We start from the raw sequence: 27,862 nt of genomic DNA on the forward strand, positions 1-27,862 counted from the left end.
AACATTTGTTTAGGTTGGCGTTTTCATTGGCGTTTTTTGGAGCCTTGCGGGTGGGGGAATTGGTATCTCCCAGTAAGTTGTCCCCTGGGGGTTTGAGTCGTGGTGACATTATGGCGGTGGACAGGGGAATTGAATTTTGGATAAGAAAATCTAAAACTGATCAACGGGGGGCAGGGAAGCGAGTGTGTTTGGGAGCGGTTGGGGGATCGGATATGTGCCCGTTGAGGTGTTTCCAGAATTTTGAACAGATTCGTAAAAAGGTGGACGGCCCGCTGTTATGTCATGACGACGGGTCTTTCTTATCACGATATCAGTTGTGAGTGTTTTCAGGGCGTGTTTGAAGTCGTTGGGGTTAGATCCTAAGTCTTTCGGATCGCATTCTTTTCGCATAGGGGCGGCAACAGAGGCATTCATGTGCGGTTTGTCTGAAGACGCGGTTAAACAGATTGGTAGGTGGAAGTCGGGGCGTTTTAAGTTATACGTCCGCCCCCAGGCGGTGGTCGGAAACTGAGTGGGGACTCTTACGGTGAATGGGGGGGGGGGGGGCGCCGGGGTGTGGGTGTTTCGTTTTGAGGGTATCAGGCACTAAAATGGTTGTTTGTTTGTGCTTTTGTATTGCAGAAACACCCCTTCCCTCCCCCCCGCTGGTCTGGATCCTGGGCCATTCCTACGTGTATTGGGGAGCCCGGCGAGCGGATGCGAGAAGGAACGGGAGACAGTTAGGCTTCGCCAGGGACGTGGCTCTCGTACGATGGCTCGGGGTTCGGGGGTTAGGGTGGAGCAGGGTGTTACAAGAGGTGCATAAACATGCCCGATTAGACAGGCCTCCTGAAGTTTTGGTTTTACACGTTGGGGGGAACGATCTAGGGGAAAGGCCTTTCAGAATCCTAATAAAAGACATCAAGCACGACTTGTTACGGCTATGGGTGTCCTTTCCAGGGATTACGGTGGTTTGGTCAGAGATGGTGGCGAGAAGGAGTTGGCGGAAAGCGCGGTCTGTTGATAGGCTGAACAAGGCGCGGGCAAAGGTTAATAGGGCGATTTCAAAGTTTGTTAGTCGGAATGGGGGTGTTTGTATCCGGCATGTGGAGTTGGAAAGGACGGAAGAGGAATTTTGGTTGGCGGACGGGGTACACTTAAATGCGGTAGGGATCGATTTGTGGGCCCTCGGCCTGCAGGGAGGTATTGAAAGGGCCCTGAGGTTGAGGGGGGTCTCAGGCACTTGAAGGTTATCAAGGTGCCTTCGTTGTGGCGTGTTATTGGTGGGTCCTTGAAGTTGGTTTAAAATTGTTCGGGGAATCCATACGGGTGTGGATCCCCTTATTGGCACAATTGCTGGTCACCTGGTGATTTGGAGGGGAATCCCGACGGGGATGTCGGGGCCCCTGTGGGTGTGTTGGGGTTAACGAAGGATTAACCCTTACAGTTTGGTGCGCCTGAGCCAGTGTGGGTAACGGCTGGGAGCAAGTTGGTTTTATGGTTCGGTTTATGGGAATCACCAGGGTCGTAGCTTCAAGGACCTTACCATATTGCAATTTTATTGGTTATGTATTTATGTTAATAAATGGCTGCTATGGCCAGAATTATCCAAAGATATTCGGTGTCTGCGTAGTCATTTTAGATAAGAATGGGAAAGGTGGAAGGAGACGGGAGGAAGACCGGAGTCAGCAATTCCAGGGTCAAGAGAGGACGGAGCATTGCCCCCCCTCCCCCCCCCCGGGGCATTTGCGGAGGCCGGCATGACCCCTGATTGGTGGGGAGGTCAGGGTGTCATGGGTGGGGGGAGGGGGAGCGAGCCCGTTTTGAAAGGATTGGATGGCCAAAGGGGAGGAGCGGCACTTTCCCGCTCCCCTGGCTGAAGGAAGAGTCCCGCCCGCCCTCCCTGATATTTATGGTATGTCTGGGTGTGCATCATATGGGAGACGGGGTGGGGGGTGGGGGGGGTTTCTCGGGTCGTAGTGGCTGAATGGCGTGTTATTGGTGGGTCCTTGAAGTTGGTTTAAAATTGTTCGGGGAATCCATACGGGTGTGGATCCCCTTATTGGCACAATTGCTGGTCACCTGGTGATTTGGAGGGGAATCCCGACGGGGATGTCGGGGCCCCTGTGGGTGTGTTGGGGTTAACGAAGGATTAACCCTTACAGTTTGGTGCGCCTGAGCCAGTGTGGGTAACGGCTGGGAGCAAGTTGGTTTTATGGTTCGGTTTATGGGAATCACCAGGGTCGTAGCTTCAAGGACCTTACCATATTGCAATTTTATTGGTTATGTATTTATGTTAATAAATGGCTGCTATGGCCAGAACTATCCAAAGATATTCGGTGTCTGCGTAGTCATTTTAGATAAGAATGGGAATGGTGGAAGGAGACGGGAGGAAGACCGGAGTCAGCAATTCCAGGGTCATGGTTATCCATTGTGTTTTATACATATAATCTTTCTGCCTTAAAGTGTACTTTCATGAAGGTATACAAACATGTAACAGTAAGGCGGGCTTTGCACGTTGCAACATCGTAAGCCGATGCTGCGATGTCGCACGCGATAGTCACCGCCCCCGTCGCAGCAGCGACATCTTGTGATTCCTGGCGTAGCGAACATTATCGCTACGCCAGCTTCACATGCACTCACCTGTCCTGTGACGTCGCTCTGGCCGGCGTCCCGCCTCTTTCCTAAGGGGGCGGGTCGTACAACGTCAGAGCGACGTCACACGGCAGGCGGCCAATCAAAGTGGAGGGGCGGAGATGAGCAGGATGTAAACATCCCGCCCACCTTCTTCCTTCCGTATAGCCGCCGGCTGCAGGTAAGGAGATGTTCCTCGCTCCTGCGGCTTCATACACAGCGATGTGTGCTGCCGCAGGAACGAGGAACAACATCGTACCTGTCACGGCAGCGTGATTTTGAAAAAGTCGGAGCCTACACCGATGATACGATAACGACGTTTTTGCGCTCGTTAATCGTATCATCTAGGATTTACACACTACGATGTCGAAAGTGACACTGGATGTGCGTCACTTTCGATTTGACCCCACCGACATCGCACGTGCGATGTTGCAACGTGCAAAGCCGCCCTAAGGCTAATTTTTTTACGTCTTGCTTCAGTGCATTTTCACTTTAAAAACAGCTAACCTGTTCCTGTTCCCTAAATAACATTTTTAGAGGTTTGTGGAAAAGCTATTGCTTCTTCACTTTGAAAGGAATAAAGCCCTTGTACCCCCAAACCAGAATTGGAATTTCCCCTTGTGAAAAGTTATGTCTTCCTCTGCTTGCGCCGCCTGTGTATAAACATCAGCAAACAAGGCATCTGCCTCATACATGGATAATTTTTGGACCATTTGTACAAGTCAAGTAGTTTAAAAATTCTGATTCTGCAGTGTACTGATAAAAGGGTTGTCTACTACTTGGACAACCCCTTCTCAATCTGAATAAGAGGAAAACACTAATACTCACTTCAAGTGCTGGCTCTTTTTCCAGTGTCAGCACTCGCTATCCTGAAGCTCACGTGAAGTTTTTACGTCATGCGAGCCCTACGCCCAATGAACCCATCTTCACTCTACCCACCTTCAGACAAATTGGTCATCAAAATGAAGCCAGAACTGCGGCTGCTCTCTTAGCTCCTATTGATGTTTGATACATCCGAATGCCAGGGGGATTGGGCGTAGGGCTCACATGACGCAACAACTTCAAATGTCCCCAGGAGTGTGAGTGCCAACACCACTGGAATGGCGCCAGCACTGGAAGTGAGTACAAGTGTTTTTATCTTAGCGGTGGTGAATATTCATACTAAGAAGGGGTTGTACGAGTAGTGGACAATCACTTTAACAACACAGTGCAGAATCTGAATTTTTGGTTTTGAATATCACTGATTAACATCCATTTTTCTTTATCCAGATAGGTTGAGTTCACCTGGATATTAATGAGGCTGTATTTACAATAAATAGATCAAAAGAGGTTTATTACAGTCCTAGTATGCCTTAAGGGCACTTTACACGCTGCGATATTGCTATCGATATCGCTAGCGAGCGTACCCGCCCCCGTTGGTTGTGCGACATGGGCAAATCACTGCCCGTGGCACACAACATCCCTTACACCCATCACACGGACTTGCCTTCCCTGCGACGTTGCTGTGGCCGGCGAATCGCCTCCTTTCTAAGGGGGTGGTTCATGCGGCATTACAGCGACGTCACACGGCAGCCGTCCAATAGAAGCGGAGGGGCGGAGATGAGCGGGCAGAATATCCCGTCCACCTTCTTCCTTCCTCATTGCCGGTGGACGCAGGTAAGGAGATGTTCGTCGTTCCTGCAGTGTCACACATAGCGATGTGTGATGCCGCAGAAACGTCGAACAATCAGCGGCATGCACCACCAATGATACTATGAAAAAGAGCCCCGTTTCAACGATCAACGATTTTTGACGTTTTTGCGATCGTTGATCGCCGCTCCTAGATGTCACACGCTGCGATGTCGCTAACGACGCCGGATGTGTGTCACAAACACCGTGACTTCGACGATATATCGTTAGCTTTGTCACAGCGTGTAAAACACCCTTATGTGTTATACACATATTTTCAATTAGAGTCTTTTCAGTAATGCAAATCTGTTTTTTCTTTCACAGTAACTGTCGGTGATGTCCGTACAAATGAATGAAGCCACCACGCGGAACCAAGTCCATTATGCCCCCCCAGAATATAATGATATTCCTGGAATACAAATGTGGAATGGGATCACTGTTCCACCTGCTGCACCTCCAGTGAATGAATGTACCCAACCTCCTGCGTATGATACGATTTTTGATGTACCAATATGGACTACACCTCTGCCGGATTCAGACAGGTCGTTCAGTACTCAGCACTGGAATACAGACTCTCAGATTCCTCTACATGATGTGATTTCATCATCGCAATACCAGAGATCTAATCCTGTAACTTCACAAGCATCAGAAACACCACTATTTTACTATAAAGTTTGGAAAAGTCCACCAGCAATTGTGGGGGTGAGTGACGACTAAAAGCCTAGAATACTAACAACTTTTACTAAATAAACCATTTTATATTTGGTGATTGTGGATTAGAAGGCAACATGTATATTGTCTTCTCAAACACCTATATTGTATTGTCTGGATGTGGAACGAGTTTTGTGTTAGGCGTATAATTGGGTATAATGGATAATAGTTTGACATTTTCTTGAAAAAGCAAACGTCCCATGAATATGTTTTTAAAAAATATCTGCTGTTTCGTAAAACGCTTGACATGTCATAGTATTTCAAGAATTGTAGTAAGTGGACATCTGGGTACTGAGTTCTGCAGATGACCAGACTGTTACTGAAAATAAATCTACACAAAGACCAACACCAATATTACCGCCATATGGTGACCATATAGTGGTACATGCCAGTGCTGCAAAACATGTAAGAGATTACAGTACAGTTATAGATGATGACTTACAGCTGACATTATTTCTGATGGAGTTGCTCACTTTTCCTTTGTTTTCCAACTGGCCCAGACCAACATGACAACTTCCTCAAGCCAAGATCTATCTGCAGAGATTGCAACAAAGACATATTTGACTTCTCACATTTCTTGCACCTTCCCCATCTGTTCCCAACCTGCACAACCTCCTCATCCTGCTGATACCCCAATACCGAGCTTACTACGCTTACTACTTGTCCTGTTTGGCACAATAACAGCACTCCTCTTAGTGCCCCACATAATAATGTCCACCACTGTGCTCCTTACAGAATAATAATGCTGCCTTTGTGTCCTCTAAATAGTAAAATTGCACCCTAGAAAATGTCAATGCTCTGTGGAAGTGCCCATGAAAACAGTGCCCACAAATTAATAAAGCCCACATGTGCACCTTTGATGTTCACTGTACTCTGAGTGGCCCTATACCATTCTTAATTGCCCCCTTATAATTTAATAATGTTCCTTGAGTAACCCAATTTACAGTTTCTCCATACCCAGTATGTCTTCACACTTCCCCTATACACAGTATAATTTGCCAACAGGTTTCCTATACACAGTGTAATGAGCCAATATCTCCCCTATGCACAGTATAATGTCCCCACAGCTCCCCTATAGACAGTTTGATGGACCCACAGTGCCACTATAAACAGTATAATATACCCAAAACAACCGTAACCAATAGTACGATTGACCCACTGCTCCGCTATACACAGTATGATGTCCCCACAGCACTCTTATACACAGTATGATGTCCTTACTGCTCCCTCAAAACACAGTATAATGACCCCCATAGTAGCCCTCATACTGTATAATGAACCTCACAGAAAACCTGCACTGTATAATGGCCCCCACACTGTATAATGACCTCCACAGTAGTCCCCACAGTATAGGATGACCCCCACAGTAGCCATAACTGTAGACTGTTTAATGGTCTCTACTTTAGCTCCCACACTGTATAATGGCCTCCACAATAGTAGCCACAGTTTATGAATACCCCCACAGTAGCCCTAAACTGTATAATAGTCCCTGAATTAGCTCCCACACTGTATAATGGCCCCACGTTAGGCCAGAAACTATATAGTAGTCCCATATTAGCATATTATTATAGAGACATATTGTCCCTACAATTTATGGGGGGCCCACCCACAGTATGAAATCCCCCACACTGCATGAAGGTCCCTTACACTGTATGAGGGGCCCCTACTGTAGACCCAAACTGTCTAATGGCTCCCACACTGTACAATCACCTACACATTAGGTCCCAAACTATATAATACCTCCCAGATTAGTTGCCAAACTGTATAATGATCCCTGCATTAGCTTCAAACCGTGTAATGACCCCCCATTAGCTCCCACACTGTGTAATCACCCCTGAATTAGCTCCCAAACTATATAATGGCCTCTACATTAGCTCCCACTCCCTGCATTAGCCTCCAAACTGTACAATGAGCCCACCATTAGCTCTCATCCTGTATAATGGCCCTCATATAAGCTCCCAAACTATATAATGGTCCCCGAATTAGTCCCAAAATGTATAATGGCCCCCACAATATGATGGCCACCAACAGTAGTCCCAACAATGTATGAGGGCCCTCCAATCTGTTTCAGGGTCCCCCACAGTACCCCCACACTGTATGAGGGTCCACCATTGTTCATGAAGTCCCCACATTCATACCAAAGTATTACTTAAAATTAAAAAACAGCATATTTTTGCCTGTATGCCCATATTAACAGTTTAAAAAGGTCAAAGTGGTTACAGATTCCATTTAAGAACCACTGCATGGATCCCTTTGCAATTACTGACCAAATGAAATCCAACATGTGCTCAACAGAAGACAGGTCTAAAGATGTTGCAGGCACAGTTGTCATCATGACATTATTACCTTTATTTGTGTATGGGGCCCAGTGAAGAAGCGGCCCTGGGCCCCCGGGTAGTTATATTATGCTTTATTTAGCCCAGGTCTTGCCTCCCATCACTTTAACAGGTTTTGCTTCACCCACCCGGGGTTCCAGCCACACCTCTTCACTCTGTCCCACTCAAGTCACCGCTATGGATGCAGTACTAATATGGCTGCCGAAGCAAAGGGGGCCATCCAAGACTGATATATTTAGTGATGTCAGATGCAGCCGGCCCGCTCTCTGTTCCTCATGAGGTTTATACTGCGCATGCGCTAAATAAGTTGACATATGTTGTACAAACAGGAAGTCATCACAAAGCATTCTAGGATTTGAGCATCGGAGCTGCCCGTGGCTGGTGAATATTATCTGAGTGTATCTGTCTTCTGGCTCCTGTTTCTGGCTCATACACAGCACCATATTGTATATACAGGTCCACACTATAATCCTGTATTGCACTCTCTGTATATACTATATGTATATAGTGTGGATGTGTGTACAGTATAGTTCTGTGTATATGTGGTGCCCCTAAGGCTTCAGTTGCCACAGGGTATTGCATCTCGCTTAAGGTGCAGTACTCATCTCGGGTTCAGAAGAGGTCAGTGCCGGTTCCACTTCAAAACACAACAAACACACAGCAGTAGCCCTCTCCACTGGGGACCGGGCTAGGGTAGGGTCTTAAGGTCACCACCAAAAACTGGGGCTTCCACCCACTAGTGACAGGGACCCAGTGTAAGGGAGGAGTTGCAGCCAGAGGGAGGAGAGGAGCGACACACACAGTAAGGAGAAGGTCTGCAGCCAGCAGACGGGGAGGTCATGCCAGGACGAGGTCCGAGACGACTAACCGACAGAAGAGGAGAATCACCGGTGAAGTCAGTGAGACAAAGGAGTTTTTACGGTCGCTGAGGGCTAGTTAGCTCCCTCAGGACCGGCACAGTCAGGGTGCGGAGCCCACGATCTAGCCCAGCACGGACTAGCGCTGCCTGCTATATGGGAATGAAACTAACAAGCTGAAACTGTAGTTATTGGAGGACTACAGGTCCCAAGAATTCATCTTACATTGTACAGAAAGGGAAGGGCTCACACTCTACAACACCGGTTCTGGCCTCTGAACTATTCAAGATTGGCTGGAGCCAATCAAAGCGGAAACCGGCACTCCAAGGGTGACGACAGTTGCAGTGAGTAAAGAGAACTTTGAACCGCAGCCCCTGTGCTGTCCCTGTCATTGCCGCTGCCATCGGCTACTACCACCTCATCATCCTCACCGGGGCCTAGCTCTACCTGTGGAGCGCTGAAACACCAGAGCTACGTTACCATCAGCCCTGGAAGAGAGTGACATCCCGCAGTGGTGGCTTTCCTCATAGCCACATACCACAGGTGGCATCATGAGACAACTACTTCTAATATCTTCCCCACCATCAACCCCCTTCCTTCAGTCCTCTTTCCTTTCATGGACACCTCGGGGCCAAAAAGCCGAGCTAGGCCGCTGTGACATCCCTAAAAGACCCCTTCATCACTGGCCCCGTGACGAGTAAAGAAATCCCAGCCCCATGGGGTGCTTCACTTGGCGTCACGCACAGGATTCCGTGCCCGCAACAACGGGTACTGTGCGCCTATGGACTGTTTATTCAACGATTATACCCTGGCGATCATTGACAAACAACAAGGACTGTGTGTAAACAAGTGGCCAGGGTGTATCCGCCCTTCGTGGGCTGGCTGGAAGAGTGGCGCAAAAGCCCCGGCCTGCCTCGACGGCGGGAAAAAGGAGAAACGAAACTGAGAAGACCGGGAAGTCCTACCTTCAAATAAGACCAGAAGGAGATGGGACGAGGAGGAGTTGCGACAAGACTTTGGAGAGGGAGGACGTACCAGAACAACCTGGAGCGTGTGGGTCCCAATTCACTGGTCGTCTGGGAGGCTCACCGGTGCGCCCTTTAATGATTAATGCCGACTTCATGGAGGCCGAAGTGGAGCGGATAAGCCGGAGACTGGAGCAGCAGCAGCTGGATGCGATCCAGGAATGGAAGGTGACCATAATGGGGACGGTGAGGGCAATAATGGTCCATGAGTGCAGGGCGATGCCAACCCTGGAGGAGGAAGAGACCCGGACCGAGGTAATGGTGAGCGCTTTTGCCCTGGCAGAGGTTGACTCCCTTCAGGCCCCTGTGGTCCAGCTGCCTTCTTCCATCCCCGACCCAGCAACTGACCCCACAGCACCGTCGACAGGGCAGCCGACGACCGGGCAACTGGCCACCACCTCCAAGACCCGGTGACCGAAGAAGACCTGCTGCTGGAGGCCATGGCCCTGGCTGATAGTATGGAACCTGGAACCCCGCAGGTGGCATGAGGGGGCTGCTTCCCGCTGGCGTCACCTGATACCATGTCCCAGGGCACGGAGCAAGGCTCCATAGCCCATTCGGATAGTGTGCGTGCCCTGTGCCAGGCTACCATCGACCAACTGGCAGCTGAGGTAGGGCAGCGACAGGCCCAATTGGCGGTGGGGGAGGCCAGGAACATGGCGGCCAAAGAGCGGCTTTGCAGGGCTCGTCCATTGGCCCGGGGACCACTGAGAAAGGGGACGTCACCTGTTTTGACCTCATAAAGGGATGGGGCTTCATTAGGGTGCCGGGACTAGCAAAGGAGATCTTTGTGTCCTGGCGGGATGTGGAGTCCCTCCTGGAGAGAGGTCATCAGGGGGGCAACCTGTACCCGGGGGATGGAGTGATCTTTACCTGGCACAAGGGTGAGCGGTATGCCCTGGATATGGGACGGTGTTGCCTGAAGGCAGCTGCTTCAGCACAGGTGTCCCCTTCAGTGCCCAGGCAAGAGCCAGCCTCAGTTCCCCACCAGGATCCTTTCCCCAAAAAGCAGGTGGACAAATGTACACACACCTACGGAGAGAGCTCCAGGAGATTGGCCGGTCCAGAGTATCCTTTCCTCATCTAGGAAGTTAAATCAAAGGGTTTTTTTGTTTGTTCTCAGTTTGATGGACAACTGGGTCACTGGACGGTGGGGTGACCAGAACTTTCCTGTAAATAGTCGCACCTGTTGTGCACCTTACCAGAGTTAAGACCACCAGAGGACCCAAAACCTGTCGTGCGTGCCCAAGCAACCAAGCGTGGTCCAGAATGCTCTGACGCACGCCCAAAATCTACGTTGGGGATGGCAGGTTCCTCAGTTCAGATAAGTAATGTTTACAGAACTGCACTTAACAGGAGCGGTGCACAGGTCGATGGCATCATGGATTCCGTTGGTCATTGCTAATAGTATAATGTTTTATGCCAAAGATTTTACTTGTTTTATTAGTAAGAAATTTTACAATGGTGACAAGTTAGATTGAAGCACTACCTCACTAAGTGTAAAAGAAATCCAGAATTGCGATATGCTAGGTTGTTCTGTTATAATGTTTAAGTACTGCTCACTATGCTATTTACTGCCTTTTGCTATCCTAATTTAAATGCCTGAGATTTATGTGAAAGACACAGGATGTTTGTAACGTTTTATGTTGAATGGCCTCCCAAAAGGGAAGAATGTTTTGATATTGTCTATGTAACCAAAAATATGCGGTATACCCTGTATATTTTGTTGCAGCCCCAGAGTGTTGTGATTCGCTATGGAGGCATGTGGTGCCCCTGAGGCTTCAGTCGTCACAGGGTATTGCATGTCGCTTAAGGTGCAGTACTCATCCTGGGTTCAGAAGAGGTCATTGCCGGTTCCACTTCAAAACACAACAAACACACAGCAGTAGCCCTCTCCACTGGGGTGGGGACTGGGCTAGGGTAGGGTCTTAAGGTCACCACCAAACACTGGGGCTTCCACCTCCAAGTGACATGGATCCAGGGTAAGGGAGGAGTTGCAGTCAAGGGGAGGAAAGGAGCGACACACACAGTAAAGGAGAAGGTCTGCAGCCTGCAAACGGGGAGGTCATGCCAGGGCGAGGTCAAGGACGACTAACCGACAGGAGAGGAGAATTACTGGTGGAGTCAGTGAGACAAAGGAGTTTATACGGTCCCTGAGGGGTGAGCTAGTTAGCTCCCTCAGGACCGGCGCAGTCAGGGTGCAGAGCCCCAGGGTGGTGTACACTTCAAGTTACACCACCAGAAACTGCCAGGCAGGGGGATTGCAGGTCCCATTGTCCCCTCAAGTTCCCGGGGCGACAGCAGCAGATAGAGCTAGGAGTTGTGACCACAATCCAGCCCAGCACGGACTCGTGCTGCCTGCTATACGGGAAGGAAACTAACAAGCTAAAACTGGAGTTTCTGCAGGACTACAGGTCCCAGGAATTCATCTTACGTCGTGCAGAAAGGGAAGGGCTCACACTCCACAACATTGGTTCTGGCCTCTGAACTATCCAAGATCGGCTGGTGCCCATCATAGCGGAAACCAGCACTCCAAGGGTGACGACAGTTGCAGTGAGTAAAGAGAACTTTGAACCACAGCCCCTGTGTCATCCCTGTCATTGCCGGCACCGTCGTTCCACACTCCGGCACCATCGGCTACTACCACCCCCTTCATCCTCCCCGGGGCCTAGCTCTACCTGTGGAGAGTTGAAACACCAGAGCTGCATTACCATCCGCCCTGGAAGAGAGCGACATCCCGCAGCGGCAGCTTTCATTATAGCCGCATACCACAAGTGGCGTCACGAGACAACTACTCCCAACATCTTCCACACCATCAACCCCCTTCCTTCATCTCTCCTTCCTTTCGTGGACACCTCGGGGCCATGAAGCCGAGCCAGGCTGCTGTGACATCCCCAAAAGACCCCTTCATCACCAGCCCGGTGATGAGTAAAGAAACCCTGGCCCCGTGGGGTGCTTCATATACACTATATACAGAAATGTACCACTAAGCAATTGAATTATCCCAAGGTTCAAGATGAATAGTTAGCTGGGTAATATTAAAATATAACTTTTAATAATAAAAATTTAAAATGTAGTGGGGAACTAAACAAGGACAAACAATTAGTGAACAACTAAAACAAAATTACAATGTCCTTCGTATGGAATGGAGGAGACAATAGTGAAGGAAAGATAACCTGATGATAAAAATTGGGCAATTTTTAGGCAGCTGAAAATCGTGGACTATAGCAAGAGACTATACACTGGTCACCAATAACCCCGATTGCTGCTAGTTTTCAACCCTAGATAATCACAACACTAAACAGTGTAAGGAATTACTACAGCACAGTAAAAGGAAAAGCAGACCACAAAAAAAGGGGGACAAAGACCCTATACAGGATATTGGTCTCAAAGCCACACTTTTACTGTGTTGAATGACGCCTCTATATATGACTGAGGAATTAGTTCAATATTCATAATTAACATACATGATAAATGCTACATGAAAACAGTCAAGTACAAAAAGTAATAGGAGCTATCTCACCCGTGTTGAGGATGAAATTCGGTGATTTTTCCCATAAAGTTATTGCTGGATCTACGAGGGGGAACTATATTACATAGCTCCACACTACCCCTTCATAATGATCCACAAAGGACGTGCTCATATGTCTCCCAAGAGACCTCTAAAGGGTGCTTTACACGCTGCAACATCGCTAGCGATAGCTAGCGATGTTGTGCGTGATAGCACCCGCCCACGCCGCTGTTTCTTCATGGGGGTGATCGCTGCCGTAGCGAATAATATCGCTACGGCAGCGTCACACTCACATACCTGCTTAGTGACGTCGCTGGAGACACCGAACAATCTCTCCTGTAAGGGGGCGGTTCATTCGGCGTCACAGTGACGTCAATAAGCGGCCGCCCAATAGCAGAGGATGGGCAGGGATGAGCGGCCGGAACATGACGCCCATCTTCTTCCTTCCTCATTGCCGGTGGATGCAGGTAAGGAGATGTTCGTCGTTCCTGCGGTGTCACACATAGCGATGTGTGATGCGCAGGAATGAAGAACAACCAGCGGCATGCACCACCAACGATATTATGAAATGGAGCGATTTGTCAACGATCAACGATTTTTGACGTTTTTGTGATCGTTGATTGTCGCTCCTTTTAGTCACACACAACGATATCGCTAATGGCGCCAGATGTGCATCGCAAACACCGTGACCCCGATGATATATCGTTAGCGATATCGTTGTGTGTAAAGTACTCTTAAGACCATTGAGCGCGTCTCATTCCTTCTAAGGAATCGGGGGTAGAGCAGGGTGCAAACTACCTACAGAAGGGAAGGTTTGCTGAAGTAGATACTGATCCCAAATTGAGTAAGATGAAAAACAAATCCAAAATAATAGAGAAAGTGAATATTGCGAAAGAATATGCCATCTACTTGCTGACAACAAACATAAAATAGGTGCATAGTGGCGAACAAAAACAGCAGAAAGAAATATCCTAGCTGGTATTCCACTGACTGGCAGAAACTAACAGCAATATGGGTGGACTTCAAAATAAGAATACCACCAACAAGAAATATCAACAGAAGGAACAGACTGAAATCCACACCCAAAAGGTGATTGGGCAGGCAAACAAGTAAAATAATACACCTGTCACCCTAATAAAACCAAAGCATGGAAAACACAAACTAAACACCTTGAGAAAAAGTGAATCTACTGTGGTCTAGCAGACAGAAGCTGACCACCAAGCACTCAAGGGTTCGAATCCAGATGCTTGACAGGGAGAAGGCGGACAACTGTTCCCCAGAGCACCCAGATATGGCAAATTCCCAGGGCAAGGGTTAGGTGTTCATTTGTTCCCAGTGTATTCCCATTTGCCTCATCCCATCCAAAAAAGTTATATGGTTTATTATTTTCCTTGTCCTCCTCCATCATATCAGCAGGGTCACCATGTGGTCCTTGCTACAAATTTTTAGAGGGCCAACAGGCAGCTCTCACTCAACTGACAAAACTGTGAAGAATCAACCAAGATGGGGAGTGGCTATGATACCATAATCAGCGTAACCATCTCACTTCTGTGTCTACTCACACACTTGCTGCTCACAATTAAAGTGGAAACTTGTGCATCTTGCAGAGATGAAGAATTTAGACAGGGTGCTAAGTGCCTGCAAATCCTGAGCTAACTGTTTTCCCTGGAAATATTTCAATTTTTGTGGACTCTGAGGCTTCCGCAACCTGATGGTGGGGGATGTCCTGTGATACTCTGTCCCCAGCTGCCAATATATTTCCCAATGTGCCATTATTGCCTTACACCTGCACGTGTCCTATAACATGACCAACACAGTTAGGTTGCAGCAGCAGTATACCTATAAGACAGTAAAGCAATATACCCTAACTATATGCCTCAAATCCAAAATTATCCCTCCTGCAGCAGTTATCTCTGAATGCAGCAAATAACGCGTATTAATACAGAATAGAATAGATTTTTTTAAGTATCAGCAGCAAGGTCTGTAAGGCTAGATTCCTTGCTTACAGGCCTCTAATACACTATCCCTTTTCCATCAGCTTGCCCTACAATAAATGCAGCGTGGTATTATTAGAGAACAGATTTTTAAATAAATAAAGAGTGGTATTATTAGAGAACAGATTTTTAAAGTAGCAATAAGAAGGTCAGTATGGCTAGAATCCCTGCCTACATGCCTCTATTACACTATCCCTACTCCAGCAGTTGTCCTACATTAAATGCAGCTAAGAGTAGTATCTTTAGAGAATTTAATAGATTTTTTAATTAGCAGCAGCAAGGTCTGTGAGACTAGAATCCCTGCTTACATGCTTCTAATACACTATCCCTACTCCAGCAGTTGTCCTACATTAAATGCAGCTAAGAGTAGTATCTTTAGAGAATTTAATAGATTTTTGAAGTATCAGCAGCAAGGTCTGTAAAGCTAGAATCCCTGCTTACAGGCCTCTAATACACTATCCCTTTTCCATCAGCTTGCTCTACAATAAATGCAGCTAAGAGCGATATTATTTAAAGGACAGATTTTTAAAGTAGCAGTAACAAGGTCCATATGTTAAGAATCCCTGCCTACATGCCCCTAATACACTATCCCTTCTCCAGCAGTTGTCCCACATTAAATGCAGCTAAGAGTGGTACTTTTACAGGATTGAATAGATTTTTTTATGTAGCAGCAGCAAAGTCTATGAGACTAGAATCCCTGCCTACATGCCTCTAATACACCATCCCTTTTCTAGCAGCTTGCTCTACACTAAGTGCAGCTAAGAGAGATGTTATTATAGAATTAGCCCTGAAAAGGACTGTTGGTTTATTGTTCCACCAGCAGGTACTGTGATGCAATAATACACAGTCCCTTCTCCAGCAGAACCTCTCCCTACAATATTTTCAAGTACAGTGCCCCGAGAATAGTGTCACCGGGTCTTATGTAGGCCTGATGATGCGATGCAGCGTGCAAATCACAGTAAAGCTAGGAATCAACTTGACTACACCATTAACATGATTGGCAGGTAATCGCCGTTTGTTTAGTGTCTTAAAAAAGCTGCAAAACATGTGCGGCGAGGACTTAAGCATGGTGGCCGAGTACCAGGATAGAATGTATAGAATGTCTTGAGCACCTCGATGCTCGATCGAGTACTGAGCAGTACTACTTCTATGTACTGTTGTGAATAAAATCTGGATATAAAAAATACTAAATCCTTGCTTTCTTTTTTTACCCATCGGCCTGACTTCATAAGAATTGGGGTTATTTGTATAAAAATATAATATAAATTGACTAAAGATCCTCTAAACTGTATTTTTTTGTTCCTCTAGGTACTCATACTAGTGGCCTCTTTTCTTCAGGTTTTCACAGGCACAGTATTAGCATCCAGTCGTATTGCTGTTATTTCCAAAACATTAACATATGGAATTCCTTTCTGGGCTGGAGTATGTGTAAGTTGAACTTAAATCCTATAATGTTTACTGTAATTAAAATTAATATTATAGTTACTTAGTTTGAAAAAAACCATAGATCTATTAACTTCAAATTGCAATCAATCAGAATGATTGGACCCCAAGTATAATTTAGATTTGTTAGCAAAATTTATAACCTTTCTGTTTGCAATAAACCATTCACAGACAAGAAAAATTCAAATAGCTCAATACAACTAATATAAATGAAATATTGCAGTGGCTTAGTGATTCTCATGCTTGGCACTGGCTACCTGAAGCTTGGCGAGGGTAAGATGGATTGAGTCAGTTTACAAGAAATTCTAGGAGGGAGCTTAAAGGGATATTTCCATCTCAAAGATCCTATCCTAATATGTAGTAGGTGTAATAATAAGAATATTTGCAAATACCTCCAATTAGAAATGTAGTTTAGTTTTTCTTATTCACTATGTCGTTTACCTCATGTTCAAGGCATTGCAGGACCTTAGGTATATGTAGTTACGACCAGGCATATACTCACAGTTAGGTTACGACCACGCATATACTCACAGTTAGGTTACGACCACGCATATACTTACAGTTAGGTTACGACCACGCATATACTCACAGTTAGTTAGTTGCTAGTGGTCATAATCATGGAAATCTACGGTCCTGCATGCTACGGGCCTGAACATGAGGTAAGAGACAGTGAATCAGAACTAGACTACATTTGAAAATGGAGGTATTTGTCAATATTAGTAATATTACACCTACTACTTATTAAGATAGGATCTTGGAGATGGAATACCCCTTTAAGTGTCATTGGGTGTTCCATAGGAAAATGATTGCAAGTATACCTGAAAATTGTCTCTTTAGTATGGAAGTAGACAAACTCTAGAGCCACCTATTGGAGATAGCAATCCTAAAACTCAAAAGTGACCCTTTAATGAGCCTTGTCATATGACTTAGGATTTATGCCAGATCAGAACGTGAATTTACAAACATGATGTTTCAAGATGGTTGTCCCTCGTCAGTGGAAAGCATGAGATCTGATCTGGCTGTATGAGAGGCTAAGAAGGGGTCTAAAGGGGAAGCTATTCTTGCGGAGACTGACACACAAATCAAGCATGCCAGTGGTGAGACTTTAAGCCGTAATGCTCCTTTGGTAAATATGCAAATTGCCTCTTCAGGGAGGAAGGAGACGAACTCCAGTGCCACCTATTGGAGGTAGCAATCCTAAAAGTCAAAAGTGACCCTTTAACGAGCCTTGTCGTATAGCGGGCTTTACACGCTATGATATATCTAACGAGATGTCGGCGGGGTCATATCGTAAGTGACGCACATCCGGCATCGTTAGTGATATCGTACCGTGTGACAGCTATGAACGAGCAGAAACACTCACCTTCTCGTTCATCGTTGACACGTCGCTCATTTTCTAAAAATTGAACATCCTGTTGTTCATTGTTCCCGAGGCAGCACACATCGCTCCGTGTGACACCCCTGGAACGATGAACTGTAGCTTACCTGCGTCCCGCCGGCAATGCTGAGGGAAGGAGGTGAGCGGGATATTTACGTCCCGCTCATCTCAGCCCCTACGCTTCTATTGGCCGGCCGCTGTGTGACGTCGCTGTGACGCCAAACGTCCCTCCCCCCTTCAGGAAGTGGATGTTCGCCGCCCACAGCGAGGTCGTTTGGAAGGTAAGTATGTGTGACAGGGGGGTTACAGCATTGTGCGATACGGGCAACAAATTGCCCGTGCCGCATAAACGATGGGGGCGGGTGCGATCGCAAATGTGATCGCACAATAAATTGTAACTTGTAAAGCAGGCTTATGACTTAGGATCTATTCCAGATCAGAACCTCAGTTTGCAGACATGGCGTTTTGGGATGGTTGTCCCTCGTCAGTGCAAGGTATGAGATCTGATCTGGCTGTATGAGAGGTTAAGACGGGTTCTAAAGGGGAATCTCTTCTCTTTGCGGAGGCTGACACACTAATCCAGCATGTCAGTGGTGAGGCGACTTTAAGCCGCAATGCTCCTTAATTCCTCTAACGCCACCAAAGCGTGATTTCAGCAGCAGCATTAAAAGATTTTGGAGTGGCTATCAAAGTTGCCTGACTTGAATCCCAATGAAAATCTTTGTTGAGATTTGGACAAGTCAATTTCAGCAAGCAAACCCAAAAATAGTGGCTAACTGGAAGCTATTTCATCATGGGCTAAGATTTCTCCTGAATGCTGTCAAAAACTGAGGTCTGGCTGTTCATCACTTTTGCAGCAGATCAAACATCCAGATGTGCTCTATTATGTACTAGACACTTATCATAAAAAGATTGAATAATTCTGAAATTGTAGTAGTCATTAAAAGTGGGACTTTGTGTTGAATTTGAAATAATCATGTGTTATATTAGTTGTGTTGATCTATTTAATTTTTCTTGTTTGATTGATTTATTGTATATACTGTAGTTACATAATATGATTTAAAAAAGACACCTGTTCATAAAGTTCTGCACTTACATCCCTTCTTCCTCTCTCCCTATTCCGCATTCGTTGCCCTCTTCTGTTCTCTGACTAAGCATTCATATTTCAGTTACCTGTCAGCCAGAGACTGGAGGTAAGCAGAAGGAGAAGAATAGGGAGAGAGGTAGAAGAACCCACCCCCGACACTTGTAATTAATTACTATGCAATTTCATCTATGGATTTCTCTAAGGCCTTATTCACATGTCCATGTGGCACATGCATATTGTATCCGTTTTTTTCACAGATACAGCATATACCCATTATAACCTATAATACTATTCATATGTCCATGTTTTTACACAAACGAAAAGGAGACAGTTACACTCTGCAGTGCTAAGATATGTGAAACAATGAATATGGGAATATAGAGAGGCATTACTGCTATGAAAAACATGTAAAAATTTAGATACTTAGCACAAAAAATGGCCAGTTTTATATGAGCCCAACATCCAACAAAAAGGAAACCTCATTTTTGTTGGGTTTATCCAACTAATGCTTCTCTTTGAGTTAAAAAAAACCCCTACAATTTATGGGCAGACAGGAACTTGCAAATGGAGAATTAAAATCGCCTAAGGCTGAAGAGCAGCAGTATAACCCTGTAATCTAGGAAAAAGACTGATGGCACATCCTACCTTTCTAATGTGAACAGGTGCAAACTGAACATGATACATAGTAACAAAAAGAAGACAGTTGCACTCTGTAGTGCTAAGATATATGGAACAATGAATATGAGAATATAGATATGCATTACTGCTATGAAAAACATGGAAAAATTGAGACACTTAGCACACAAAATTGGCCGGTTTTATGTGAGCCCAACTGTCAGAGTTCCGGGATTTCCAGGTTTCTTTTGAAAGAGCTTGCCCTTTGTTAACATGGAGTTTTGCTGTTCTGTTGCCCTACTTCCTGTCCATCTGTTTAAAAGGCCGCCCCTAAGCTTAGTCCAGTGCCTGAGTATACTGCTTCCTGTGTGCTCCTGCCCTGCTGCTCTTGGTTCCTGATTGTGTTTTGAATCCTCTGGAAACAACCGAATCTGACTCTGGACTTCACCTGGTCTCATCTAGCTGTGCCCGGACTCCGTCTGCCGTCCTTGGTCAGTACTTCTGCCCGGTTTCTTCCGTTTCATAAACCACTCTGGACTCTCATCACGTACGGACATTTTTGGACTATACCTATTTCCCTTTTGTGTCCCGGCTGCTGCGCATTTAGGCCTTCTGGGGTGATTGCCAGACAGTCCCTGTATAGGGGTTCGCTCTTGGTGGTCTCCCTGGGGGAGTCCGGTGCGTGGTCCCGGGAATTCCCTTTCGCTCCGACCCTGGAAGGTATTTCTTGTGTTTATGTTCTACTGTGTTTTTGTTCCGTTTATGTACATATTGCTGGTTGCATATTATAAACATCTTTGCACCAAGAACTCGTCTCTGGTTGTCATTGCCCTAACGCAATCGAAATCCTCAGTACATACAATAGTATTACATTATACTCAGGCCTATAAGAGGATTTCGCTGGGGCAATGACTGAGACACGAGTAGATCAGCTCTTCTCCATGATTAACTCATTACAGCAGGAGATGGAGGTGGTGCAAACTAAGCTTAGAGATGTGGAGGTACAGCTGGGCCATGATCACCAGGTACTGGGTCCGGCTATTCAGGATTTGCAAACCAGAGTGGAGGCTCAGGAAGCCGCCCCCACTACGTCCGTATCAGCTGCCGGTATGCCTAGGTTACCCCCATTTCGTTTCAGTGGTGATCGTAGTCAGTTTCGTGGATTTGTTAACCAGTGTATACTGTTTTTTGATGTACATGCTGATTATTACCGTTCCGACCGGTCAAAAGTGTTATGTATAATCATGTTGTTAACCTCCCGAGCGCTGGCTTGGGCTAATCCTATGATAAAGAATCGTGATATCCGTTTAAATCACCTGGATGACTTTTTAACAGCAATGGCGCAAATGTTTGATGATCCGAATCGCCGTGCTACCGCTGAATCGGCTCTCCTTTCCTTACGTCAGGGAAAGCGGTCGGTCGTCGAATACGCCACTGAGTTCAAAAGGTTAGTGGTAGACACCGACTGGGGAAACAATGCGTTATTGTCAGTTTTCAGAAAGGGTTTGTCCGGTACCATCAAGGACGAGTTAGCTCATTCCGAATCTCCAGGGGATTTTGAACTGTTTCTCCAACACTGTGTACGTATTGATACCCACTTGACGGAACGTAGACAGGAAAAATGGGCAGCTGTAAACCGGGTAACCAACTTTGCGTTTCCTTCCAGAGAACCCGCTCTCAAGACGCCACGGGAGGCCGAGGATGTTCCTATGCAAGTGGACTCTCTACAAAAGCGAGAGACCAACGAACGTCGTGAACACCGGCTCCGTGAGCGTTTGTGTTTCTATTGCGGTCAGTCAGACCATTTTCTGATTGACTGCCCAAAACGTCCAAATCGCCCAAATAAGGTATTGGCAGCCATGGCAGAGTGTGACAACACGGACGCAGAGTCCGATATCTCTGAGGCAAGTGGACACCTGGATGCTGTATTTCCCTTGACTGTAATGTCAACTTCACCTAAGGACTCAGAAGGGAAATACACCCATTGCTCGCTTCCCATTCAGATACGGTGGGAGGGACAGTTAATTCCTACTTCTGCTATGATAGACTCTGGGGCAGGGGGAAATTTCATGGACTCTTCTTTTGCCAGAAAACACGGTATCCAGACTCAACAAAGATCCTCACCGGTTACCATGGAGACGGTAGACGGTTCTCCATTAGTTTCTGGACCAGTTGATCGGGAAACAGTACCCCTAGAATGTGTGATGAAGCCAGGTCAGCAGGAGACCCTTGTTTTCATGTTAATTTCTTCTCCCCATTTTCCGATAATTTTAGGAATTCCTTGGCTGCGGTCTACAAATCCAGTCATCGATTGGGAGACTAAAGAAATATCCTTCCCTCCGCAGAGTGGTCCGACCATTAGTCCAACTGTACTGGTTCCAGTAACACCGTATGCGGAGGGCACTGTACAGGTACCTGTTCTACCCCCGGTTTATCATGACTTCGCTGATATATGCGACAAAAGAAAAGCAGATCGGCTTCCCCCGCATAGACCGTATGATTGTCCCATAGACTTACTCCCAGGGGCAGAGATCCCGTTTGGTCATGTCTACCCGTTGGCGGCACCTGAGTTAGAAGCACTAAAAGATTACATCGATGAAAGTCTAGCCAAGGGATTTATTCGCCCTTCTACCTCACCAGCAGGGGCACCCATCTTTTTTGTGAAAAAGAAAGAGGGGACTCTGAGACCTTGTATCGACTACCGGGAACTAAATAAGATAACCATCCGGAACCGGTATCCGTTACCGTTGATTCCTGAGCTATTGGCGAGAGTACAACAGGCAAAGATATTCACTAAATTGGATCTCCGTGGGGCATATAATCTACTCCGCATACGTCCCGGGGACGAGTGGAAAACAGCGTTCAGATGTCGGTATGGACATTATGAGTATCTAGTGATGCCCTTTGGACTTTGTAACGCTCCTGCGGCTTTCCAACACCTAGTCAACGATATTTTTAGGGATATAATGGACCAATTCATGGTGATTTACCTGGATGATATATTGATCTTTTCTGATTCCCTACAGGAACACCAGGAGCACGTCAAGACAGTACTTACCCGACTGAGGGATAACCACCTGTATATTAAACTGGAGAAGTGCGAATTCCATTGCTCAAAAATACAATTCTTAGGATATGTCATCTCTCCTCAGGGACTGAACATGGAGTCTGGCAAGATACAAGCAATTCTAGACTGGCCGGAACCAGGAAACATCAAGGAGGTACAACGCTTTGTCGGTTTTGCCAACTTTTACCGACGCTTTATCCGTAACTTTTCAGAGATCGTCCGTCCTATCACTCTGTTAACCAAGAAAGGACAGAAGTTTGTGTGGTCCGCCCAGGCCCAGGAAGCTTTCAATCGTCTCAAGGTTTGTTTTACCTCAGCACCAATACTAATACACCCGAATCCCGCACTCCCCTTCATTGTGGAAGTCGACGCTTCCGATTATGCATTAGGGGCTATCCTTTCCCAAAGAACTGGGGACAAGAGTCTCTTGCATCCGTGTGCTTTCTTTTCTCGCCGGTTGTCCCCTGCAGAAAGGAACTATGACATTGCGGACAAGGAATTGTTGGCGATTATTGCAGCTTTTAAGGAATGGAGACACCACTTACAGGGAGCAGCGCAGCAAGTGGTAGTTCTCACAGACCATCGTAACCTGGAATTCCTTAAATCTGCCAGGTGCCTGTCTCCACGGCAAGCCCGTTGGAGCTTGTTCCTTAACCAATTCAATTTTATCGTTACATACTGTCCAGGTTCACGTAATGGGAAAGCCGATGCCTTGTCCCGAATCCACGCCATGAACTCCGTGCCTGGAACCCCGTCTCAGACCGTGTTATCTGATGCCAATTTCGTTGGAGTAATCCAGGACCAGGACTTGTGGAAGGACATCAAGCTGGCCTATGATGGTGACGTATTTCTCGCTGCCCCCCCCCCGAATGATGTGACTCTTGTCCTTCGGAATGGTGTGTGGTTGAGAGAGCGACGTATTTATGTCCCGGAGGGTGTAAGACTTCGGGTTCTCAAATTGGTCCATGACTCCGTGTTGGCAGGTCATAGGGGGGTACAGAAGACGCAAGAATTTCTGAGTCGTTTTTTCTGGTGGCCAACCTGTTTAAAGGATGTGAAAGACTATGTCCACTCATGTGTGGTTTGTGCCCGGTGCAAGGTCCCTCGTGTGGCTCCTACGGGACTCCTTCAACCGTTACCCGTTCCATCTCGCCCTTGGGGATCCATCTCAATGGATTTTATTGTGGAATTGCCAGTCTCAGGCGGTAACAATACCATTTTAGTGGTGGTGGATCGGTTGACCAAAGCTGCTCACTTTATTCCATGTACCGGTCTTCCCTCAGCCGCAGAGACAGTGGATTTGGTTATCCAGAATGTATTTCGATTGCATGGGGTACCAGATGAGATCATCTCTGACCGGGGCGTGCAGTTCACGTCTAAATTCTGGAAGGGGTTTTGTTCGGCACTCCGTATTGATGTCTGTTTGTCTTCTGCATACCATCCTCAGACAAATGGGCAAACCGAACGGACTAATCAAACCCTGGAGCAGTACCTACGATGTTATGTCAGCCATCTGCAGGATGATTGGTTGAAGCTGCTTCCTTTGGCGGAGTTCTAATATAACAACACTCAGAGCAGCTCCACTAAGGTAACGCCCTTTTTCGCTAACTTGGGTTACCATCCGAATGTTTTGCCTAGGTCACCGGTGGCGGTTTCGGTGCCAGCGGTGGAGGACAGAGTGACGGAGCTACGACAGAATCTGGAGGTTTTGAAGGACTCTTTGGCTTCGGCTCAGGAGCGTTACAAGAAGTCGGCAGACACTCACCGGAAACAGGCACCCATGTATAAGGTAGGGGACTCGGTGTGGTTATCCACCAAAAATCTGAAATTGGGTGTTCCTTCGCAGAAGCTGGGGCAGAAATTCATCGGTCCGTTTAAGATCACCGGGATCGTGAGCCCTGTGGCCTGTCGGTTGAGGTTGCCGCACCATTTGAAGGTACACCCGGTCTTTCATGTTTCTCTGCTCAAACCTGTCTCCCCTAACACGTTTCATGGTCGTATCGTGCCTCCTCCTCCGCCTGTGATGGTTGACGGCCAGGAGCAGTTCGTGGTTGAGGACATTATTGACTCCCGGCTCCATCGGCATCGGCTTCAGTATCTGGTACGTTGGCAGGGGTACTCCCCCGAGGACGATTCCTGGGAACCTGTGGGTAACATTCGAGCGCCCCGGAAGGTTGCTCAGTTTCATCGACGGTACCCGGACAAGCCAGGCCCTGATCCGTCCTGAGGCCGTTTCTGGGGGGGGGGAGTACTGTCAGAGTTCCGGGATTTCCAGGTTTCTTTTGAAAGAGCTTGCCCTTTGTTAACATGGAGTTTTGCTGTTCTGTTGCCCTACTTCCTGTCCATCTGTTTAAAAGGCCGCCCCTAAGCTTAGTCCAGTGCCTGAGTATACTGCTTCCTGTGTGCTCCTGCCCTGCTGCTCTTGGTTCCTGATTGTGTTTTGAATCCTCTGGAAACAACCGAATCTGACTCTGGACTTCACCTGGTCTCATCTAGCTGTGCCCGGACTCCGTCTGCCGTCCTTGGTCAGTACTTCTGCCCGGTTTCTTCCGTTTCATAAACCACTCTGGACTCTCATCACGTACGGACATTTTTGGACTATACCTATTTCCCTTTTGTGTCCCGGCTGCTGCGCATTTAGGCCTTCTGGGGTGATTGCCAGACACTCCCTGTATAGGGGTTCGCTCTTGGTGGTCTCCCTGGGGGAGTCCGGTGCGTGGTCCCGGGAATTCCCTTTTGCTCCGACCCTGGAAGGTATTTCTTGTGTTTATGTTCTACTGTGTTTTTGTTCCGTTTATGTACATATTGCTGGTTGCATATTATAAACATCTTTGCACCAAGAACTCGTCTCTGGTTGTCATTGCCCTAACGCAATCGAAATCCTCAGTACATACAATAGTATTACACCAACAGCCAATGGAAAGGTAACCTCATTTTTGTTGGATATCTATCAAACTAATGCCTCTCCCTGGATTAAAAAAAATTATTCCGTGTGTCCATGCAAAACACACAGAAATGTTATTTTTTCCAGCAGCACAGATGAAAGGAGCCAATACAAGTATAGGAGAAAATTTGTAATTTATTTATTGATCCATTTATGAAACACTGATGGTAAAAACAGGCACACAAACCATACACTGATGACACACTGATCCAAAACACTGATGACATTAGTACCATTTTTTCATGTTCGCAGAGGTTGGAGTGGGGCGGTAGTTGTGTGAGAGGGATTAACTCCAGATGCCACAACACGCTACATGAAATACCTGGTCATAGCTGGGTGTGTGGACTTTTGCCACGTAGGCTGAAAACCCTTTTAGGCTGCATACTGCTACTGATGTTGGCTGGCTAGGACTGGATGACGACTCACAGTCCAACTTCTCTCAGGGTTGCATCTGATCTAACTGAACTGTTGAGTCCCTTTGCAATCCAGTCCAGGGCTACAGCACACATTGTGATGATCACTTTCTTTACCTGCAGTGTTATGCCCAGTCTCTCTAGAGGTCCCATAATGACAGAAGCAAAACATAACACTTCCGGATGTTTAGCAGCAACCACTTGGTTGGTTGACTATGTTCACAAGTCAGCTGATGACCAGCGAGTACCTTGACGGTTAAGGTGCCTAGTCAGTTGAGTCCTGCACAAGTATAAATCACCCACTCCCTTGACGATTAAGGGGCCTGGCTGCTAGGGTTTCCTCCTCCAGCTCCTATCATCAGGGGCCACTCTGTCCGATAATCGGTCTCTAGTCCCAACACTGGTCACACTCTGTGTCTCTGTTTACACTTGAGGTTCACTCTATCTTGTCCTCTGTCCCCTCTCTGTCACTGCCAAAAACTACCCATTGTATGCGACTTTCACGACCAACTGACTACACATCCAGTGACGGACTGGAGAACCCTGGGCCCACCAGAGAAAATCATTCTTGGGGCATTGGGGAAAACTATGTAGCTACATACAAATAAATATAAGACCACCAATTTTGTGGTAAAACATGCTAATATTAGGGTATAATACAAGGTAATATACTTCTTAAAGTACTCTCCATGTTATTTTTCTTTTACCGTTGGAGTGGGGCTTTCATCTAAGGTCCCATACCTTACTTTTATACTCCAAGGGGTGTGCATAGAAATCATGGGGCACCATACCAGAATTTCTAATTGCCCCACGGCCACAAATAATAATAATAATAATAATAATATTTGGCTGGGTCAAAGCATATATCACAACTTTGAAGCCCTAACAAAGTATTTTTCCTCCTATTGAAGCCCCTACATTCCCCTTTCATTGCAGCCATAAAGTATGTTGTCAACAAAAGTGCCCCAAAAACACTATATGATACCCCCACAGTAAATTTCTTCACAGTAGCCTCCATATGCACAGCATGATGACTATACTGTACCCTCCCTTCAACTACTCCAGCAATGAATGGTGACCCTGACTCAGTAAGATCCCCAACTGTGACCCCCACATAGCCATCCATGCAATATAATAGGCCTGCATATAGTATAATGACCCCTACTATCCCTCCAAATCATATAATGTTTCCCACATAGCTCTCCGCATAGTATAATAGACCCCACACAAACCTCACACTGTATAATTGCTTGCATACAGTATAGGGACCTTCAAATATCATTCTAGATAAAGTATAAAGGCTCCCTCATAACCCTCCAAATATTATAATGGCCCCACAAAGCCTTCCATATAGGAAGTCCTCCATATAGTAATGGGCTCCACATAGTACTCCATATAGTATAATGCTCCCCAATAGTCCTCTACAAAGTATAATGGGCCCCACATACAGTAGTCCTCCATAAAGTATAATGCTGCCCCATAGTCCTCCATGCACTATAATGCAGCTTATAGTCCTCTATACATTATAATGCACCCCATCCATACTCCTCCATATAGTATAATGCTTCCCCTTTGTCCTCCATAAAGTATAATGGTCCCCATATAGTCCTCCATATCGTCTAATACACATCATATTCCTCCATGTACTATAATGCACCTCATAGTCCTCCATTATTTTAATGCACCCCATAGTCCTCCATATAGTAATGGACCACACATAGTCCTCCATATAGTATAATGTCCTGTATATATTATAATGCATTCCCCATAATCCTCCATATATTAAAATGCACCATCCATATTATTGAGCCCCATATAGCATTATGCACCCCACATAGTATTATGCAGTCCCACATATAGCATTATGCAGCCCCATATAGAACTATGCACCCCATATAGTATTATGCACCCCCATATAGTATTATGCACCGCCACATTGCATTATGCAGCCCCTATAGTATTATGCAGGCCAATATATTAAGATATTCAGTATCATCTGAGAAAAGATAGCCATAAGTGCTAGATAACTCAGGAAAAAAACTCCTAATCTGAGTGTATCCAAAAAACTGAAAAAAGTACAATATAAGGTATGGGTGTATGTGCAGATCACAAAAAAGTATGTATGTTTATATGTACAATACACTGTACAGAAAACCCCTATCACAAAAATATATCAGACAGTGTAGGTAGAGTGCTGATG

At 46.4% G+C, this 27,862-nt stretch overlaps 1 protein-coding gene across 3 annotated transcripts in view; it reads left to right on the plus strand.

The window, feature by feature from the left end:
* Positions 1–4,611: 4,611 nt before the first annotated feature.
* Positions 4,612–27,862, plus strand: part of LOC142309916 (uncharacterized) — a 43,050-nt gene continuing 19,799 nt past the window's right edge. For all 3 annotated transcript variants that reach the window (XM_075347382.1, XM_075347384.1, XM_075347383.1), the window contains exons 1-2: positions 4,612–4,983; positions 16,024–16,143. In XM_075347382.1, the coding sequence (XP_075203497.1) occupies positions 4,618–4,983; positions 16,024–16,143 (486 nt within the window). In that variant the 5' untranslated portion in view covers positions 4,612–4,617. The remainder of the gene's footprint in view (positions 4,984–16,023; positions 16,144–27,862) is intronic.

This window comes from Anomaloglossus baeobatrachus, chromosome 5 (genome assembly GCF_048569485.1).
Source record: "Anomaloglossus baeobatrachus isolate aAnoBae1 chromosome 5, aAnoBae1.hap1, whole genome shotgun sequence".
In the NCBI taxonomy this organism is placed as follows: domain Eukaryota; kingdom Metazoa; phylum Chordata; class Amphibia; order Anura; family Aromobatidae; genus Anomaloglossus; species Anomaloglossus baeobatrachus.